At 36.4% G+C, this 22,801-nt stretch overlaps 1 protein-coding gene across 1 annotated transcript; it reads right to left on the bottom strand.

Annotated features, from left to right (window-relative positions):
- Positions 1 to 20,999: 20,999 nt before the first annotated feature.
- Positions 21,000 to 22,394, bottom strand: LOC145109023 (glutamyl-tRNA (Gln) amidotransferase subunit C). Its single transcript, XM_079046123.1, has 2 exons — positions 22,115 to 22,394; positions 21,000 to 21,904 (listed from the first exon to the last, which is right to left on the bottom strand). Exons 1-2 carry the CDS (start codon positions 22,275 to 22,277, stop codon positions 21,108 to 21,110), a joined length of 960 nt encoding a protein of 319 aa, XP_078902249.1. The 5' UTR covers positions 22,278 to 22,394; the 3' UTR covers positions 21,000 to 21,107.
- Positions 22,395 to 22,801: the final 407 nt, after the last annotated feature.

Raw genomic sequence — 22,801 nt, 5'->3', positions numbered from 1 at the left:
TAAATCCTACTATAGTATAACCAGAGTCTCCTTGAGGGAGAGCGTGAGAGATTGCTTGGTATGTTGAGAGGTGCTTAACCTGCAGGATGGTCAAGGTCGAGCATCAGAGGCCACATGGAAAGATGCAGCCTCTAGAGATTCCCATATGGAAAGTGGAGCAGATTTCGATGGATTCCATCACCAAGTTTCGGAAGACAGCAAAGGGTTTTGATGCTATTTAGGTCATCATGGATCGATTAACCAAGAGTGACCACTTCCTGGCGATTCGAGAGAGCTCGTCGGCCGAGAAATTGGTTGATGTGTATATTCGCGAGATTTTTGCTCGCAATAGGGTTTCGGTCTCCATTGTTCAGACCGTGATGTTCGGTTCACCTCCCGCTTTTGGCAAAAGTTCCATAAGGAACTGGGCACAAGACTACACTTCAGCACTGCTTATCATCCATAGACCGACGGCCATAGTGAGCAGACCATTCAGACTCTCGAGGATATGTTGCTAGCATGCGTCATAGATTTTGGTGGGAGCTAGGACTCCTACCTACCTCTTGCAGAGTTCTCCTACAACAACAGTTTCCACTCCAGCATTGGTGCTCCGCCTTTTGAGCTTTTGTATGGGCGGAGATGTCGTACCCCAGTCTGTTGGGGAGAGGTTGGTCACAGAGTCATGCATTGGACCGAGGTAGTTCTTCAAACTACAGAGATGATTCAGCAGATCAGGCAGAGATTATAGACTACTTAAAGTCGGCAGAAACGTTATGCCAACCGGCGCCGATCTGAGTTGGAGTTTCAGGTCGATGACATGGTGTTACTGAAAGTCTCACCTTGGAAAGGTGTGATTCACTTCCAGAAGAGGGGGAAATTGGGTCCTTGATATATTAGACCATTCCGGATCAAATCCAGGGTTGGCAAGGTTGTCTACAGATTAGATCTTCCTGAGGAGCTCAGTTAGATCCATAGCACTTTCCATGTTTCACAGCTGCGGAAGTGCGTGTTGGACGAGGATGCGGTTGTGCCATTAGATGACATTCAGGTTGATGAGCACCTGAACTATGTTGGCAGGCCCGTAGCTATTTTGGAGAGAAAGGTGAAGCTTTTGTGGACGAAGGAAGTACCTCTGATAAAGGTAAGATGGAAGCATCGAAAGGGCTCCGAGTGGAGCTAGGAGCCAGAGACCGAGATGCGGGAACGTTACCCGGATCTATTTGCTACATCACACTTCAAGGAAAAAGTATAGATCAAGTGGGGGAGAATTGTAACATCCTGGGCTTTCAGGTATTTTTGAATCCTTCCCTTGGTATTTAAATATGTCATTTTGGTTGGAATTAGCCCTAAGAAGCCCTAGTGGCAAATTGGTAATTCTTGGGAGCTTGAGTTGTACGTTGGGCGTACATGTGGGTATGCTAAGCATACTAGGGCACGCCCTAGTACGCTGGGCATACACATATGTACACTAGGTGTACGCGTGTCCGAGTGAAAACCCTAATTTTTAGGGTTTGTGGAGTCTTTAAGCACCATTATGGGTCATTTTGACTCACTCTTTCAGCCTCCAAGTCCTTGAGCCGTTTTGAAAAAACCCTAACCCCATAAGTGAGCATCTTGAGCTTATAGTGTGGTATTTGTGAGCCAAAAGGAGAAGATAGTGCGTCAAAGGGGTCAAGGAAGGAAGGAAGCTTGTAGATCTGGGATTATCATCTTCTTGGGAAGCTCCAGAAGGTAAAAAGCTTCTACCTTTATGCTTGGATTGTTTGGATCTTGTTTGGTAGCTTTATGGTGTTCTTCTTGTACTAAAAGTCCCAATTTTGTGCATGCTTTGTTTTGGACGTGTTTGGCTGTCCTTTCAGACCCAAGGATGGGTTCTAAGTCATAAAAATGGGGTCCCTTTAGCTAGTTTGGTTCCTTGTTCTTTGTAGGATGTCTTAATGGATTAAGATCATGTATTAAGGACTTTCTGGGTGACCAAAGTCTTAAAGTTTGAGACTTTATGGTTCTAGAGTGCTTTTGAGTCATGAATATGAACTTTGAGCTTAAATGATTAATCCATTAAGCACTTATGGAAGTATTAAGCCCTGCGAGGGTACGCCCCACGTAAGGTAGTGTACGCCCCACGTACTGAGTTAACCACCCCATGGGTGGTAAAGGCGAAGCGAATTACACCCAGCGTACCGAAGGGGTACGCCCAGCATATGCCCTTTGTTTGGATTTCGTACTTTGGGCTTTGGGTATTGGGCCATCTGTTGGGCTTTAATACTTGGGACCTAATGGTCTATCTTGATAAGTATGTTTTGGGCCAATTGGCCTTTGGATAAGGCCCAATAAGGGGTTTGGGCCCAATTTGGAAAATTGGTCCAATCATGGGCCTTGAAGTAAATTGGGCCTTTTGGATCAAAGATTTGGACTTGGGCCTTGGCCCAGTTAGGGAAGGGGTAAAGTGGACATTTACCCTAGGTATGGATCCTTAACCAAGGCCGGCCCTTTTTGTTTGATAACCTGATATTATTGATATGATGAGTATGGAATTTATATGCATGCTAGTCTTGATATGCTAGTCTGGTAGATCTATAGGACTACATGTGAAATTGCCAGTGTATCTATATATGATATTATCAGTTATATGTCGACATATTGTGTAGGTGGGTTGAGGTAGTACTGCTTTGTGTTGTAGCCAACAAACCCTGGAGTATGCCAGATATGAGCTGAGGGCTAGGGAGAGCATGCCAGACTCATACTGATGACTCATGAGCATTCCAGATACAAGCTGAAGGTCGGGCAGGGCATGCCAGACTCGTACTAAGGGCTTAGCGGTATTCAGTCTGTTGACTAATCAGGCCGAGGAGCAAGCCAGACATAAACTATGGGCCTGTAGGGCAAGCCAAACTTATGTTGTGGGCTCAGGGGTAATCCAGTCTGTAAAGTTGTGGACCCATTACATGTTGTTATTATATTTTTGCTATTTGTTATGTATCGGTATTTTTGGGGGAAACTCACTAAGCTTTGGGCTTACAGTTTTGGACTATGTTTCAGGTACCTCAGAGGATCGCGGGAAGGAGAAGGCGTGATCGTGCACCTCCTCATGTTTTGTTTTACAATTTTGGGATTTCTCTTATGTGAAACTTATTTTGAAAACAATTTGTAATCAATGATGGTTTGTGGTTGTTTAAAAATTTTAAAATTTTCAAGAATTTTATGAATGTTACATATTCATGTTAAAGTTGCTTTTTATAAAGTAAAGTTTTTGTGGTTTAATCATATAAAATTTATTTAGGTGGTTAAACTAAAAAAAGTTCAAATTACAATGTTTTTTTATAGAATTCAAAGTTTTATGTTATCAGAAAACCCTTTAAACCTGGTTATCGTGGTTTTTTGGGAAAAAATCAAAAGTATTAGTAAATGAGTTGTCTTTCCTATAAATAGGAAGTGAGTGACACTTATATTTAGTAATGATCATTTTGGAGTGTTAGACTAGAGAGAGAATTTTTACAAGACCCATTTGTATGTTCTTTCTAGATCTAATGAGAGCTTAACAAGATTTATTTACTCCATGTGTTCATAGTTTACATGATGATTCACAAGATCTTTCTAATTCCGCACATGCCATCATAATCATCATCACTACATTTGGAATCAGAGCGGGTGTTCTTGATTTGATCAAGAATTGATCCATGGTGGCAATCTTGATTTGGTGATTCATTTTTTGATCTTTGATCTTCGTGTTTTAGAGAGTTTTTGGATTCTAGAAATCGAATTCATCTTTGATTCTATTCAAAATTCGATTTTCTTCACTAGAATTCAAGTGATTTTTACTTTCTCTCTCTAGAAAACTCATTCAAAATCACTTTCTATCTCTAAAAATTTTCAAGTTCTTGTGATCATGGTGCATTTAGAGTATGATTCTTTAGTTGTAATCGTTGAAGATGTGAAATACAAAATCAACATATCTCAATTTTATGAATTGGTGTTAAGTGGGTTGATTTCAAAGGAAGCTTTGATTTCTTATGGATGTTTGAAGGATAATCGTGGAAGACTGATATTTCAACCACTTCCAAATATTGAATGTTTGTACGATCTTTACATACTCAAGTTAGTTGCAAGAGATAATCAAAAAGAAGTTCAAGACAATGGAGTTCAATGTGATATTCTTGATGTTCTCGATGTTCAAGAAAAAGGAGTTCAAGTTGATTCTTATGATGAAAAAGTTTTTTGCTCGATTGGAGTTCAAACCGATGATATTCTGTGTTCTTGTGATTCGTTTGAAGGAATGATTCCCTATCGGAAGCCGGTGATCCAAGAAATTCACAAGTATCAACTCCAAAAGATTTGATTCAAATTCACAATGTTGAAGTTGTGGAAAGTGGGTTTGTTCATGAAATCAAGTCTTCAAGATGCAAAAAGATGAGAAGGAAAAAGAAGAAGAAGATCAAACGGAAAAACAAGCGGGTTTACTCATAAAAATCGTCAAATGTTGTGAAGCAGAAATCCGTGAAGCAAATTTGGGTTCCAACGCAACAATCTCCAAATGTTAAATTGAATGTGAAGTGCAAACCCAAAAGTGTTGGTGGTTCTTTTGAAGATGTTCTTGGTTTGATGAAGAACAAGAAGAACAAGTTGTACATCACACATAGTGGGTGGTACAATAGTCAAATTGGAGATTTTCTCGTTCCAACAAAAGAACAAAGATCTTCTAAATTTGATTCGTTCGTTGAAAATGGAACTCGATTCGTCAAAAAAGTATCTCAAATTCTCAAATGGATTCCAAAACATCCATGATTTCAATTCATTTTTTCTTTTTTCATTTTTGATCGATTTGACTCATTGATGTAATTCGTTTCAACCCCATTGTTGATCCGATTATTTTTCTGTTTAGATCAATCCAAAATCAAAATCATATTCTCATTTTTTTAATTTCGAAATCAATGTTATGCTTTTTCATTTTTTTGAAATTTACTATCATTTTAAGCCCAAATTTCGTTTTGTTACTGTTCGTTGATCACATCAAGCCCAACCTAAAATCCTTTACTGTTCATCCGACTTCGAAGACCATATATTTCTTTAACTCGTTTAATTTGATTTTCATCTCAAGTCAAGCATCAAAGTTGATTTTGGGGATGTTTGGGTTAGGAATCGAAAGGTCACTACAGTTTCAATATGGAGTTGAATCGTTCGATCTGACTTTGACTAGTATTGTTGTTCGCATCTTGATGTTGTGGATCCGTTAATGGAAATCGAATTTGTTCTTAAAGTTTAATTAAGAGTCAAACTCAGAAAGTCAAAATTGATGATTTTGAAAGTATTTGATAATCGATGGTTGAAAGCGAACGGAGAATATATATTTAGAGTTGAAATCGACTTCGAATGTCGATATGTTGATATCAATTTGATTTTGGATCCGATTGTTTTGATCTCGTGAATTAACAGCGTACAACGATTATTTTGACTTCGAAGGCTCAATTTGTGAAAAGCGAAAGCTTAGAGTCGATAGTTAAAGTTTGAAGTTGATTTTGATTTGTGAAAGTCGAATCACTGTGTTATGTATGTTATTCGACTGATTGGAGTTCGAATTGGTTTTCATTCCCGATATGGGTTTCGTTTTAGGATCACGGTCGAACATCTTGGGGTCAAATAACCTGGTTTATTGTGTTGTATTTGTTATATGGTGTTGAAAGTCGATTGTATTGTGGTCAAGGGATGATGGAAATCAAAGGATTGAAGATGATAGTTTATTTGATTATCGACTTGGTTGTATTTGAAAAGTCAACGAACTAAAGTCAAAATTAAAGCCTCGACACTGAGAAGTGAACTGGGATTGAAATTGGTTGAATGTAGATGTTTCAATTGATTTGATCGTGTACTGGGAATATACTTTTGGAGTTGAAATCGACTTCAATTTTTTATGAATGATTGACGAGTTCGACTGTTGTTGCTTACGGTTCGCATCTATGGATTCGATATTTGATATATGTGATAATCGAAGGATGTATGGTTGGAAACGAAATGGGATCGAACACTTTGAGGTTGAGTGTTAATTGATAACGAAAGGGAAGATGGTGGCAGTTGAATTTCGAAGGATTTCTTATTGATTTGGGATCGATGTCAAGATTGAATAATAAAAAGCGAAAGTTTTTTTTTAATGTCGATGATGTTACTGTTCACGGTTAAGGGCTCGACATCCTTCGATTTCGGTAGTTCTTTGATTGAGAAAAAGCTTCATTATCAATGGCGTTGAGATTTCGTTACTGATAAAACGAACTGGGGAAGAAAACATAAAGGTTTCGAAAGTGGACCCTAAAGTTTCGAAAGTTTGACATCTTATACCCACCTTCGAAAGTTGGATTAATTTCGACAATTTGAAAGAAAAGAGGCAGAAATTTCGAAAGTAGTCCCTGATGTTTCGAAATTTTGGTTGTTCATACCCAACTTTCGAAAATAGGGATATAAAGCTGATAAATTGAAGAATATTCATTTCTAGCCCCTACAGTTTGTGCGAATTTACATTTTCTACCCAGTTTCGCAAATGGGGGAGTGTTTCGCATATTTAGTTGTTTTTGGCACAACGGATCCCTGTGGAATTTTGTTATTGACGGATTTTACCCGGAATTTGGAAAATCTTGCAACTTTCACCCAAAAAGTCAAAAATTTTCACGAATTTGATTTTTTTTTAGGCTTTTTCGTGATTGTTTTTCCGTGCAAGATTTTTGGAGTTTCATTTTTGGTACACATCAAGGGGAGTATTGTCAAGTTCATTCCTCGGACGCTTCTCGCCCTTCATGGGTTTTATAATCATTTTTTGATTATAAAAAGTGGGAGAATGATGGGTATTTGAAGCGAGTGTTTCGGGTATTCATTGCGGATTTTGAAGACCAGTGTTACTTCGAGGGGGAGTTTGGTCTTGATCGCGCGAGCTCGTTGGATATTGAAGTCGGGCATCCAATCCTAACTTTGAGGGAGAGAATGTTAGGGTGCAAAGTCATGCTTGGATGTATTTGTGCATTACCCTTATTGATGTGTAAATGAGTTGCCTTTCCTATAAATAGAAAGTGAGTGACACTCATATTTAGTAATGATCATTTTGGAGTGTTAGACTAGAGAGAGAATTTTTACAACACCCATTTGTATGTTCTTGCTAGATATAATGAGAGCTTAACAATATTCATTTACTCCATGTGTTCATAGTTTAGATGATGATTCACTAGATCTTTCTAATTCCGCACATGTCATTATAATCAACACCACTACAAAAATCAAAAGTATTAGTGGTTAAATTAGATAAGTATTTTTCTATGGCTAAACTCAAAAGAAACAAAAAATACGGTGCGTTTTAATGGAATTTGGCCGAAATAATAATGTGTTCATTTGATTATGGTATAAAAGAAATGTATTTACATATAAGAGGCAATATCTAAAAAATAAATAAAAGTAATATTTGCTTATATATTGATAGGTAGTTGGAGTAACCTTAAAAACATGATTTTTCATGTGGTAAATACTAAATTGTTATAAAATATGAAGTTAAATTAAAGAAAAATGTAAGAAATAAGATTGTAAAAAACTTTATTTTATCACATGTGGTAAAACAACCAACCTTGACAATACATATTACTCATTACTTATAATTAAAAAAGAAGATGAAAGGTGAGGTATGTTATTAATGCTCATTATGCTAGTGCCTAACTACACTCATAAAACTCATAATAACGTATGTTATAATGCTCATTAGTTATGAGGTGTGATGGATGAGTATGAGAAATCCATTAGTCATCGACTAAATAATAATTCATAACACTCCCCCTTGAATGACGATTATATCATACCTCCTTAAAACCTTAATGTAACACCCGATTTTATTATTCGGGGTTACGGGCTGATCATCAATTATCATAAGGCTTGGGAGCTTGGGGGAAGAAAGGATTCGGCCCTTTTTGGTTGAGGCTATTGAAGTCTAAGTGATCCGAGTGTTCGATGGTGTTTCGGAGCCCAAGGGCATCATTGTAATTCGTTATCCCGTTCCTTTATGAATTATGGGTTTGGTTCGGGGAAACTTCAAGGCTATGATGAGTTACTAGAAGTGAATGGCTTCTCATCACCTTTCCGTGGATATAAAGTTCATCGGAAACGGACTTAAATCGAGGAAGTTATGGCCTTCGGAGTATTTAGGGTTTTGGAGGGAACCCTAGTACGCGAGGCGTACCAAGGGAGTATGCGGGGTGTACGACTGCGTAGGTCAGTACGCAGGGCGTATGATTGCATAGGTCAGTACGCTTGGCGTAAAGAGGTATACGATGAGCGTAATGCGAAGGGTGGTGTGGGGGTGCAAGGCCCCCTACACTGGGAGTATGAGGGTCAATTAGAAAATCCTACTCTATTGTGTTGTGTCGTATATAAGCTTTATGATATCCCCTTTTGGTCATTTCTAAGTTAGCCTCCATGCTCTAAAAACCCTAACTCGACCCCCTAGCCTATATTTGGTGATCTTGAAGCTCTTGTGAGATTTTTGGAGGGTTTTGTGGATCTAGAAGAAGAAGAAGGAGGAACTTGAAGACTTATTGTTTGAAGGAAAGCTTTGAGATCCAACATTTGCATTCCCTTTTTGGTAGCTTGGGAGGTATAAAGTTCAAACCTCGCCTTTTCATTTCATAGATCTTCTTCTTGTTGCATTTTTGGTCATTTTGACCTCTTTTGGTTGATGATTGGGAGTTTAAGTCGTTTGTGTGACAACCCGATATTTCGAATCAATGTAATGACCTAAAAAGTCAAGAATTGTAACCTCTGTTGATATAATGAAATTATTGTCAAAAATAAAATGTTCAAAAGTCATCTACTGGATTTCATAAATGATATATATTGTGTCAAGGATTTCAGAAATATAAAGAACACTAAAATCTGAGTTATAACGAAGAAGTTATGACCAACCTAAGATTCACAGCAAAACCGTCAATACGGTTAAACGTAAAACGCGAAGTTTCAATACAATAATTTTTAGCCTTAGGTATCTAAATGAAAATTTTAGATATCATTAAACCGTAAACGTACATAAAAAGAACGTCCAAATCTGGCTTCGTATGAGGAAGTTATGATTTTTCGAATTTTCGGATATAGCAGTACACAGCTACAAACTCGAAATAGAGATCGAGAGACTTTTGGCCGAAACAACCTAAATGAGAATCGAAGATCTCAACAATAATAGTGCAACGGTAAAAAGTCTGACAAAAACGGACGTCGGATGAAGAAGTTATGGATTTTTAACGGACTTTTCGTGTCCTGGCCTATTAAAAATATATAATTAAAAATAAAATCAAAATTAGCCGACGAATTCTAAACGAGAATTGTAGAGTATATTTTCACCTACGTGTGCATATAAAGAACGTCAAAATCGGAGCTCGTATGCAAAAGTTACGGATTTTACAAGTTCGAGGTGCACAAACCGAGACGATTTACGCCCAGCATACCCTCGTACGCCCAGCGTACCCTCGTACGCCCAGCGTACTCGGGTGCGAGGCTTCTGATCGTCCACGTCGCCCCTCTATGCCTCTACGCCCCGTCCCATCCGAAGTCCGGCAGACAAGGATGCGGTCATGCATGACGTCCGGTACGCCCCGCGTAACCCGGAGGTACGCCCCGCGTACCGAGGGTTTCCAGCCCTTATAAAAGGGATGCAAGGGTTCCGGGCATAATTGCTCATTTTCTCTCCTTCTCTTGCGTTTTTACTCCTTTTTGCGTGCAAGAAATATCCCAAAGCCCCGGTTTTCATACCCAAGTCCGGAAGGAAGTTTTACGCTCCCGAGATTCCCGAGAATCCCGAGAAATCCGCTTTCTCCTGTCAAAGTTCTGCTCGGTTTTCATCTCACCATCTTCACTCTATCAAGTGAGTTCATACCCCTACAAATACACTTTAAATACATTTTAAATGCTTTTTAAATACTTTTAAGGGGGGAATACAAGTAAACACCCGGTTATTATCGTGTGAAAATATCTATCCTTTGTTATGCATTTTATACTGTTATTTTAAATATCATATGAAAACGTTCGCATGCAACACATATGGCAATAACACCTTGTCTTTTCAGAATAAAAACATGTCGTCATATAATTATCAAACACTTTAATTATATTTTGAGTATAAATATGATGGACTTAGAGCATAACATCAATCCTATAGTGTACATGCAAACCCTAATAGCTTTGGATCTAGTTTGTCTAATGAACATGCAATTGATAATCCAAAGCCATAAACCCTAGATCTAGTAAACTATAACTGAAATTAGGGTTTAGATCTTACCTTTGATTGTTATATAGCAATAACAATCAATCCTTGGCTTCAGAAATCTTAGTGCCTCAAGTGTTGCACCTCTAATGGAGTCACAAACACCACTAAGCAACTTGGATGAAGAGGGAGGAGAGAGGAGGCACCAAAAACGGCTGGAAACCCTAAAGGAACACTTAGCCACGTTTTTGGGTCTCAAGGGTTCTTTAAATAGGTAGGCAATTAGGGTTATCTAACAAGGAAACCCTAATTTGACTGCTTAAGCCCTAAGCAGCCCATGGACCTCTTCTGGAACATGCCTTGGACGATTTCTAATGGGCTTCCCCATAGAATTCGTCCAACCTATTATTCCAAGGTGATCCATAGCCCAATTGCAATTATCATATAATTACAATTCCAGTCCCCTAAGTTTAATTAATCTCTTTTAGCCACAAAATTAATTCTTTATTAATTCTTGACTAATATTAATTAAACAATATGATTTCTCCTTTAATATATTATTCTTATAATATATTAATAAATCATAATTAAACCTTTCTCTCCTTAATTCATCCTACATATTGCTATGGTGAAGGCAACCCAAAAGGACCATGCTCATAATCGGGTCAAGTACATACCAAAATAGTTATGGACTTTGACACTAATCCAACAGTCTCCCACTTGGATAAGTCTAATAACTATTTTGTATAACTTCAGAACCTGATCAGCAATCGTAGCTTTCAAAATCCGCTGTCAACTCTGATCTTATCAGATATGCGTGTCCTTTAGATAAGGGATCATATATTCCTCCATTCTCAAGATATCGTATAGACACAAGACATGAATTTCAATCATTCTCTCTATATTGTTTCCTGACTTCCGATTTATGACGACTGACAACAGACTACAATTGAATACATCAACTTAGTCCCGGCTTGGCCAAGCGCTTAGGTGTCATCACTAAATCATCGAGGGGCCCACAGATATCGCTTTTATCCCACTTTGGGTAAAAGGAATGGATAAACTTTGACTCATATGTTTGCTTGCATTCACTCATCGAATCACACACAACAATAAGTTTTATAACACCAAGTTACTGGTGCGTTTACTTATCATCAATGTGTAACCGACCAGCAAATAACAACTCACACGTCTCGGTTTCAAAAATATACAATATTATCGACTCACAATCACTCGTGATAAAATCCATGAAGTGATTCTTGTGAGCGTGGGTTTAATCCAATACTCTAATCTTATCAAAGCACTCATGAACCCTGCAGCAAACTTGTGCTATGTCTAAACTCTTCAGACAATCTACAGACTCTTCATGACAGTCTTCCTTCATACCTACTTCCAACGTATGACCGACTGTGGAGGTTCGAATAACCCAGTTATTCTGGAAGTCAAAACATGCAAACTGAAACACAACAATAATACTTAATCCTATATGGCCCCAAACTTGTGGGAGTAAATAAAACACTTTTGTTTAAACACCATATTGATTACTCTTTATTCATCGTTTACTGTTTCAGAAAATCAACTTATTACTCAAATTACAACAATAGCTGTCCCATGCACAAAGCATGCACACTATGTTTCCTATGGTCCTTACTTTGTGAAATAGATCAATTGAAAAACTTTTCCAATGATGCTCATTTCACAATTCCCAATCCTTATCATTAGTGTTAGAACACAAGGTTCTTACCACTACTAGAATATGTTAGATTCTAACATTTTATGCAACGATCCTTTCGCAAAGTCATAGCACAAAAGTCACCAAGACTTGGCTAATGAAATTACAAAGTACTCTATCGAAAATTGTTACAAGACAATTCCATAGACGTGAAGTCTCACATTCAAAGTACATTCCTTTGAACATCCTTCTTGCATAAAATTTTCTAATCTGGACATAGACTCTCAATATCTAACTCCCAATATGGAAACATTTCCATATTTGCCATATGACAACTCATTCTTAATAGAACCTTATCTATTCATAATAATGTCAATATGGTCCATCCAATACCATACTTCCAACTACTCACAAGCGGCCAATCCTCAGCGAACTTTGGACCGTCCTTTGATAGTTGTTTAATTATTTTAGTCAAAACCGATTCTAGTCCTTTTCCCTCTTAATGCGCTACACATTTGGAAAATTTTAGAATGGTCAAATATTATAGCATTTGCAATCGATCCTATACCCGAAGCGTATGGGACACGATGCATAATGTCTTACATAAAGATATGATACTTTATCAATCTTCTGCCATAATATTTTATGTGTCACGTTCTCACAATACGAACTATGAAGAGGGATGCCGTAATCATAATCGAAATTTAAGAACACACTATGTATCCTTTGACTAAATTAATTAAAATTTCTCAATCTAAGCTTTAGATTTTGAAAAGAAGTATAATATTATCTCCCTTAATTATAGCAAAACAACTTTTCAACCCATGCAACCTTGCAAATTGAATCTTTGTTTTTCTATAATTAATATTGCCAACTTGCAATACTTGCCATAATAATCATACAAGCATAACACTTATGCTCCCACTATCATGATGATTATTATTATTATATAAGCATAACACTTATGCTCCCACTAGCTTTGACATGTATTCAGAAAACAACTGAACTTCCAAAAAACAATGCTTATTGAATTCCTTAAGTTCATATTTCTAACATTTGATGCTTTGATAAGCCTTTATCTAAGCTTCTTAAACTTACACACCTTTGCCTTAGAAAGCTCACATGTGTGTCTAGACAAAGTCAGAACTTATGTTACTAAGTCCCAAATGTTCAGACTAATTGCCAAATCTCACAATTTGAACTATGGAAAGGGATGTCGTAACCATAATCGAATTTGAGAATATAATTTTCATAATTGCTATCTTCTTAAAAATCTCTCTTAGTGAAAGCATTTCCTCACAGTCATTTTCATGAAGGAGGGAATCTTATGACACTTAGATTTTATGGTGTATGTGTTCCTATCCATGTGAATTTGCCAAAACCAAAGTTTGCGACAAATCCAAACTCATATGGACTGAACTTTCTTAATCTTGATTTCTTGCCTTATGGTAACATGAGTGCCCACCATGTCTTCCAAGTAGTTTAGCAACTTATCCTTACATATCAATGTACTTTCCATCGATTAAGATGCTTTGTCTTTATGCATTCAAATGAGAACTCATAGAACTCACATACATAATTAACTCAATTGGAATGGCATAGAAACAAAATAATGTCAACACAATAGGTTGTAAACCTCAAGTCGTATGCTAGTGATGATCGATAAGGTTTATTCTTGATTTGTTCTTGAAACCCTTTTCAAGATCATTAAAACTCCCACTGACCTCTTGACATATATGATTCTCTTGTCAGGAAACTTTCGTAGACAAAACAAATATTCAAGAGTTAGTGTAGTTCTTATCAAGACAAAACACTTCACATAATTGGTCCTAGTTGGTCTTTGTCTTATCCAAGACAACACAACTTACCAATTTCAAATGTGCAAGAATAAGAAAACTTTTCCAAATTCCACATTTGTTGAGTGTTATAAACCTTCTTAAGACTTGTCACTCAATTCACAATCTTGGAGTATAACTCTAAGACTTGATATTGGAATGAAGTATGATTGACTTCTTGATTTAACCATTTCCACAATTCTCGATTCCTCTTCTCAGACATACAAATGCACTAAGACTCACTTAGAGGATCAATTGAGATATGGTTCTTAATCATTAAGACTTATCATAAAACACAATAAAAGGTACTCTCCCTTCTTCTTAGAATGGAGAAACTTTTATCTTTCTGCCTGCTTGATTCTTCTTTATTCGTTCTGCTATTCATTAAAACTCTTTCAACCAACTCAGAATTACACTTAATCTTATAAGTATAATCATATTTACTAAACTTTAGTAAATCATGACGAATATCTTTATCACTCTTGTGGTGGACCTGATCGACGAAATTCCCTCTAACGGGGGGATGATGTGACAACCCGATATTTCGAATCAATGTAATGACTTAAAAAGTCAAGAATTGTAACATCTGTTGATATAATGAAACTATTGTCAAAAATAAAATGTTCAAAAGTCATCTACTGGATTTCATAAATGATAGATATTGTGTCAAGGATTTCAGAAATATAAAGAACACTAAAATCCGAGTTATAACGAAGAAGTTATGACCAACCTAAGATTCACAGCAAAACCGTCAATACGGTTAAACGTAAAACGCGAAGTTTCAATACAATAATTTTTAGCCTTAGGTATCTAAATGAAAATTTTAGATATCATTAAACCGTAAACGTACATAAAAAGAACGTCCAAATCTGGCTTCGTATGAGGAAGTTATGATTTTTCGAATTTTCGGATATAGCAGTACACAGCTAAAAACTCGAAATAGAGATCGAGAGACTTTTGGCTGAAACAACCTAAATGATAATCGAAGATCTCAACAATAATAGTGCAACGGTAAAAAGTCTGACAAAAACGGACGTCGGATGAAGAAGTTATGGATTTTTACAGACTTTTCGTGTCCTGGCCTATTAAAAATATATAATTAAAAATAAAGTCAAAATTAGCCAACGAATTCTAAACGAGAGTTGTAGAGTATATTTTCACCTACGCGTGCATATAAAGAACTTCAAAATCGGAGCTCGTATGTTAAAGTTACGGATTTTACAAGTTCGAGGTGCACAAACCGAGACGATTTACGCCCAGCGTACTCGGGTGCGAGGCTTCGGATCGTCCACGTCGCCCCTCTATGCCTCTACGCCCCGTCCCATCCGAAGTTCGGCAGACGAGGTGGTCATGCATGACGTCTGGTATGCCCCGCGTACCGAGGGTTTCCAGCCCCTATAAAAGGGATGTGAGGGTTCCGGGCATAATTGCTCATTTTCTCTCCTCTTACGTTTTTACTCCTTTTTGTGTGTAAGAAATATCCCGAAGCCCCGGTTTTCATACCCAAGTCCCGAAGGAAGTTTTACGTCCCGAGATTCCCGAGAATCCCGAGAAATCCGCTTTCTCCTGTCAAAGTTCTGCTCGGTTTTCATCTCACCATCTTCACTCTATCAAGTGAGTTCATACCCCTACAAATACACTTTAAATACATTTTAAATGCTTTTCAAATACTTTTAAGGGGGGGGAATACAAGTAAACACCCGGTTATTATCGTGTGAAAATATCTATCCTTTGCTATGCATTTTATACTGTTATTTTAACTATCATATGAAAACGTTCACATGCAACACATATGGCAATAACACCTTGTCTTTTCAGAATAAAAACATGTCGTCATATAATTATCAAACACTTTAATTATATTTTGAGTATAAATGTTCAATAATTTTATACTGTACATACAAAGTCGACACTACGCTAGGGTTTACCATACAAACGAAACATACTTTTGGAAAAACTATAATAGGTATAGTTTACAAGGAAATCATGAGATTTTACATACTATAAGTACTATATCAAGGAAATACTTTCATATACAAGAACAAATGGACTTTTCATACATAAATCTATTTGATACTAAGTTTTGTGAGACATTCAACTTCACATAGTTTCAAGTATACAGTTAAAGTCCTGTATTATATACCATAATCTCTTGTAGGGAGAGCGTGATACTTGTGTATAGATCTATACGGGATTAACAATCCCGCACCTAAACTGTTAGCTATAGTTAGACCGGCAAGTCTGGGGTGACAAACGTCATAACATTCCAACGCCTGAAGAACGTTGTTACAGGCAGTCTGGGTCAATAGCATGGTTATAAAACTCACATGGAGTATTAAAAACAAGTTGATTTACGGGGTTATCAAATGCCTTGGTGATTTTATACATACATAAATCTACTAACATAGGCATGAAAAACACTTTTGCATAACAGTTTTGGAACTTTTAAACTACTAAAATATTGGATTTCTAAAAGCAAACATTCAAAAACAATCGGGTCTTGGTAGAAGACTACTTTTATACTAGTAGGAAATATGGGATTTTCTAGGAGTTTTCAAACATCTACAAAGAATTTCATTCAAATTGACATTAAATACTTATGAACTCACCAGCTTAAATGCTGATCTACTCTTTCAAATCTACTTGTATTTCTCAGGGATTCAGTAATACATGTAAACTTCAGCATTTGGAGAAGTGACGCTAAGGCGTCAGTTTAAAACTCATTTTGTCATCATATTGTAATTTGTTTTGAAACAAGTATCATTCAACAATGTAACTTTTAAATTATATATATGATGGTTGTTTTACTTTCTTTACTATGTATTCAACTGTTATGATACTACATGAAGTCATCCGCCCTCGAACGATTCCGCCGTTCTGATTTAGGGGTGTGACAGTTTGTGAAGCTTGTAATTGTAGATTTGGTTATATCATGGGTTCCTTAGGCATAAAGGTGCAAACTTTATGGTGGTTTTGGTTCTATGCATGTATTAAGTCAAGTATTAAGCTCTTTTGAGCTCTAGACTCCCATTTAGCCATGTATGCACATAAAGTTGGCAACTTTATGTGATAAGCCACCTTGGGGAAGTCAGATCTGAGTTTGGATCCAAGTCTTAATGGTTTAAGTGCTTAACTAAAAAGTTGGCTTTGGGCTGGTGAATACGTTGGGCGTACAAGTATGTATGTTGCTCGTACAAGCCTCCTATGTTGTACGCGGAGCGTACATGCTGAGTACGCCCCGCTTAATCAGCGGACTTGGCCTTTTGCGTTTTGGGCTTCGGTTTGGGCTTAGCTGTGTTGGGACATGTTGGGCCATCTGGATTTTCATTGTTGGGTTGCTGTGACTTGTTGGGCCTTCTTGGGAAAAGGCCCATGAAAGGAATTAGGCCCAATTTGGAAAATTAGGCCATATTTGGGCCTTAGATGTTTATTTTGGAATTTTGGGCCTTTGATCATCTAGTTTGGGCCTTGGCTTTGGGCCAAGCTTGAGAAGGGTAAAAAGGTTTTTTACCCTAATATGGACTCATATTGTGAGTTAGGGGCTAGATGTTCATGGGTTTTCATTTTTGGTATTTGATAGTTTGTGGATGTTAGCAGATCTGCATTCAGAGATTATTCGTGAGATCAGCTGTTAATGGGGTGTTGTTTTGATATTGACGGTTCAGAGATCTGTCAGCCAACAGCCAAGAAACGTCTATATGATTTGGTAGTGCGAGGTGAGTTTTCCTCTCTCTACTTTTAGGTTGAAGGCACCAAGGCCGGCCAACTGGTTGGATAACCTGATATTGTTGATATGTTGAGTATGGAATAGATATACATGCTAGTCTTGATATGCTAGTCTGGCAGATCAGTAGGACTACCTGTGATTCTGTATGCATGATTACATGTATATGTTGTTAGTTGTCGGTATATCGTGTTGGGTTAAGGTTGTACTACTTCGTGTTGTAGCCAACAAACCCTGAAGCATTCCAGATATAAGTTATGGGCCGGGTAGGGCACGTCAGACTCATACTGAGGGCTCATGTGCATTCCAGATATGAGTTGAGGACCTGTTTGGTATGCTAGACTCGTACTGAGGGCTTGAGGGTATTGGATCAATCCATATATGAGCTGAGGGTCGGGTAGGGCATGCCAGACTCATACTGAGGGCTCAGTAGCATTCCAGATACGAGCTGAGGACCCAGTTGGTATACCAGACTCGTACTGAGGGCTAAACATTAATATTCCAATCCAATGATTGATTAGGTTGGAGCAAGCCAGACATAAGTTGTGGTCCCCGGGGGTAAGCCAGACTTATGTTGTGAGCTCAAGAGCAGGCCAGATATAAGCTATGGGTCGTTAGGCAAGCCAGACTCATACTGTGGGCTCAGGGGTAATCCAGTCTCTTAGATGTGGACCCAATTGCATGTTGTTATTTGTATATGTTATATGTTGAGTGTTGGTACTTTGGGGGAACTCACTAAGCTTTGTGCTTACAATTTTGTTTATGGTTTCAGGTTCTTCAGATGATTTATGGCAAGGTGAAGGCGTGACCGTATACATCATTGGTTTTACAACAGATTGGATCTTGAGAGACTCTGATTTTAAATCATGTTTTGGAGACAATGTTTTTGTAAACACTTTTGTTAATAATGGGTTGTTTTGAAAAGTTTTAATTTGATGAAATTTTTGGGATGTTACACTTAATCGGTAAAACCTCGTGGGAGAAATCCTTATTAAGGAAAGATATACATGAATAATAATAAACATTTGAAATAATTGCCTCATTAAAAACCTTGCTAATAAACACATCACTTAATTTCCTTGAAGCGCTACATACCAATGTTTCGTACTATCTTTTCAAATTTGGATGTAGGGAGTGTTTTAGTGAACAAATGGGTCAAGTTGTTACTTGACTGAATTTTCTGGATGCTGATGCCTTACTCTTTTTGAATGTACTTAAACAATTGAACCATATATGACCATATTATTTCAATCCATACAAAGATTTATTTAATTTTACCAAGTATACTTCTCGAGAATTAGAAGTTTGTGCTTCCGGCACCTTAAATCCTTATGAGATTTTCATATAAATCTCATTCTCGAGTGAACCATATAAATAGGCGGTAACTACATTCATTAGATGCATCTCTATTTTTGCATGTGTAAACTTATTAGATAACAGAATGTAATTGCATCAACCACACGAGAGTACGTTCTCCATAATTAATTTTGGGCCTTTGGGTAAAACCTTGTACAACTAGTCTTACTTTATACTTCACAAATTCATTTTTTTCATTTCTTTTTTCGCATAAATACTCATTTGTGTCCCATTGATATTTCCTCATTTGGTGTATGGACTACAGATCCAAAAACTTTTCATTGAGTAAGAGAATTAAGCTCTTTATTTATGGCGTCTTTCCATTTTGTCCAATCTTTTCTATTCCTATATTCCACTATAGATTTACGTTCAGGAACCTCATTTTCTTCCATAATCTCACGTGTAATATGATATGAAAAATTATTGAATTTACTCTTTAGTTTTATAATTGTTGGTAAAGATAAATTTTTATATGCATCATGTTTTTCTTTAATTGCATTTAGTAAAAAAGCATATGAAAATAATTATAAAAAATGATATCAACATCTATTATATTAGAGGTTTAGATTTAATGTATTAATTTAGCTTATTGTTATGTCAAAGTTTACATAAGTTGAGAACAAATAGTCAAATAGATGGGTATATTTTTATTTTGAACTTATTATTGTATCTATTTGGTGGTGTCTTTTGATCCCGGTTTGATAAGTTTGATTCTATGATCACAATCTTATAAAATTAAAAACGGTCATAGACAATATCTCAATCTTAATAATACAATATGGGTTTTTCAAAAAAAAATAAATAAATAAAATAAACTATATATAAAAAATTAAACAATTTATTATGAATTCACCAAGATAATCATGGAGTTGGAAAATTGTAATTTTTGAATTCTAGTTTCTAAAGAAAAAAAAAGGTAGTACGAAAAATGCTTTTTTTTCTAAATTTTCAAACTTCATTATCATTTTCGAACATGCTTTTCTGAAACAAGTTGTTTGCAATTTTGAACCGGACAAAAGTTTTCGAACAAAAATATTCTTTTGGCCTATGTAGTGGTGTCGTTTTAATGATTTCAAACGCACAACTTGTTCGAACTTACAAATTTTCAAAATGCCATGGAAAGCAATATATTGTCATAGAACGTCATATGCCTATTTTCCAAACTGGTCATATAATTTTGGCCATACGACTATTTTTCAAACTGTACATAATATTGCCACAGGGTAAAGAAGGATACCACATGGGAGTTGCAGCCAATGATGCACATTGCACAACATATAGTCCAAAATAACTACCTCGTGAGCAGGTGAAACCCATTCTTAATGACAGAGTTCTCATAAATAGAGTCTCGTGGTTCGGTTCTTACCTATGATTTAGCGGTTGTTTTTTTTTTTTTTGGCACAGAAGCAAAAAAAAACTTGTAATTTTTTTAGGACAAGTTAATATATGCCTGGGATAGAACCCAAAACATCCTTACTAGAAACATCTTGTTAGAACCCAAAAACAACTAGTAATTACCATAAAAACTATAAGAAAATAACTTAAAACTTATAATGGTAAAGGACATAACAAGATACCTAGAGATTTAGGAAAATGTATATACTTCTTATTATAATGTAAACTCATGTAATAATGTGTCAGGAATTAATATTTCATGTGAATTGCAATCGTCTAAGAAGTAGTTAATCATTCTCAGATCTTTGAAGAAATTTTTATTAAACCAATACATTCTGATTACGAAACCTTTGTAACATGTATGCTTCCATTTCGAGTTGTAATATGTACATATTTATTTCAATAAATATGTTGTTTTTAAATTAATTAATTGTAATATTTTTATAACATTTCACATAAATTAAGAACTATGTTGTAAATAATAAATAGTATATTACCAAATAAAACATAAACCCTAAAAGCTAATAACTAAAAACTAAAAACTTTCAAAAGTTAATTGAAATAGTTTTGGAATTACTAAACATTTGTTTAACATACTCTTGAAGGAACTAAAAGCTCCTAAAAACTCTCAAAAGTTTATGTGTGTCAATCAATGACACAACGTCAATCAATGACACAACACGATAAAAATATATGACCCGAAAAGAGATTGGGACGATTGATCATGTGGTTTCCAAATAAGCACAAGCAATCTTATTTGTAACATCATTAGAAACCAAATGTTATGAGTAAAATGATCAATTTTTTTTTTTTTTTTTTTGCTAATTTAACATTTTAGAAACTACATAAACATGTAAAATGAAATGAAATCAAACCCTAACCCCTATTCGTCTCCACTTGTAAAAGAGTGTCGAAACAACTAACACCAAAACCTCAACGCTTCTGTGCTTTCCTTCTTCTAGACTGTGCCTTCTGCCATTTCTTTCTTGGAACCACTTTACTCTTCGGTTTCAGCTTCAACTCCGGCGAAAATTTATAATTCGGATCCCTCATTCTCTTCTGTATATCTTTAAAAAACTCCATATTCAATTTCTTAGGTCCACCTTTTCTCAACTCTTCATATTCAGGTCCAGAAACAATATTCTCAAAAGCACCAATCAAAATATCCAAATCACTCATCACTTCCCACACATTAACATAACGCCCATCGGCTCCTTTCTTCAGTTTCTTCAAAGCATTTTCAACCGCAAGTTTTCTCGCTTGCTTTCCCGGAGATAATTCTTCCTGTTCTTGTTCTTCGGATTTTAAAAGCTCGGAAATTGTCCGATACTTTGGTTTTTCATCAAATTCGAATAGTTTGTCTAAATACGCATCGCTGGATTCGTTAGGGTAAGGGTCTGTAGGGATGTCGTCATCGTCATCGTCTTCACTACCGGTCCATAGGGTTTTCTCTTCGTCGCTTCCAGACCACACGCTTCTTAATTCGTCACTGTCGTCGCCATCGATGAGATTTGAATGATCTTTTGCTTGTTGTTTGACTTTTTTTATTTCTTCATTGAGATGGGCTTTTTGGGTTTCTGTGTCACTTTCGTCTTCTTCGCTTCCTGTCCAGAGACAATCGTCTTCGTCGATTTCCTTTCCCCATGCTTCTCGAAATTTCTTGTCTCCGGGCTTCCCATTGCTAAACAGATTGTAATGAGATTGCTTCCCTCTAGCATATGATCGAGATGCTGTAAAAGATATGTTGGGTTTTAATAGAGAAATCATTTGAGTCCTCAAACCAGTCAGACATTTTCACAAACAGTTGGGGTGCATAAGAGAACACTACCAGGTAACGTAACATATAACGAAAAGAATTTAATGGGATTTATGAACATATGGTATTCAAAGTTATTGATAGCAAAGAAACGAATTTTAAGATGAGGTTGAAGGATGCTGACCTTGTGCAAACGGGAAAGGTGAATCGTTTACTCGGGTTCTTGAGTCGATGAAGAAAAGGGAGGTCGATTGTTTATTGGGTAATCTGAGATATGATTTTGGAGTATGAAAATAAGTTTTGGTAGTTTTGAAGAGAGAGGGTAGTTGAGAGAAGCGTCGCGCCATTTCTGTTCTTGCAAACAATGGTGAAAACCAAACCCACTCGGTGTATTCAAATGTCAAATGCAATTAAAGTCTAAATTTCTAAAGGGTGTTTGCTACTGTTATCTGAAAAAAGACAAATGTAGCCAAATTCAATAAATTCTTGGAGCCAAAAAAAATTAAGAGACACCTATATAACCACAAATATCGCAGATAGGCCTAATGGGCATTTTTATGAAAATATATAAAATAATAATAAAAACATCGAATATGGGTAGTTACGGGCTTAATGGGCTACCATTTCATAAATATGGGTTGCAATTCATTAAAAAGAAAACTTTCAAATCCTGTTATTTTTTGCTACACGAAATCACAGAAAAACATGAGATTTCTTTACGAGTACTCCTATAATTTTTTTTTCAAACCTTAAATACTTTTGGCTTATGGATTTGCTACATGAGACGAAAAAGGAACCCATATCCTTAATCTTTGAAATCTCAGTCCAATAATTAAGACTCATTTGTGATTTGATTTTAGACATCTAGTTA

The sequence above is a fragment of the Lactuca virosa genome, chromosome 4 (assembly GCF_052849685.1).
Source record: "Lactuca virosa cultivar CGN04683 chromosome 4, Lactuca_virosa_CGN04683_v6, whole genome shotgun sequence".
NCBI classification, from domain to species: Eukaryota; Viridiplantae; Streptophyta; class Magnoliopsida; order Asterales; family Asteraceae; genus Lactuca; species Lactuca virosa.
Note: the sequence above shows the minus strand (reverse complement) of the source record. Positions and strands in the feature narration are given on the sequence as shown.

What these genes read in the sequence shown, in the direction of transcription:
- LOC145109023 (XM_079046123.1), bottom strand. Translation starts at nt 22,277, where the DNA reads ATGGCGCGACGCTTCTCTCAACTACCCTCTCTCTTCAAAACTACCAAA. An exon ending in ACCTTTCCCGTTTGCACAAG is followed by an intron (nt 21,905 to 22,114) that starts GTCAGCATCCTT and finishes TATCTTTTACAG; the next exon opens with CATCTCGATCATATGCTAGA.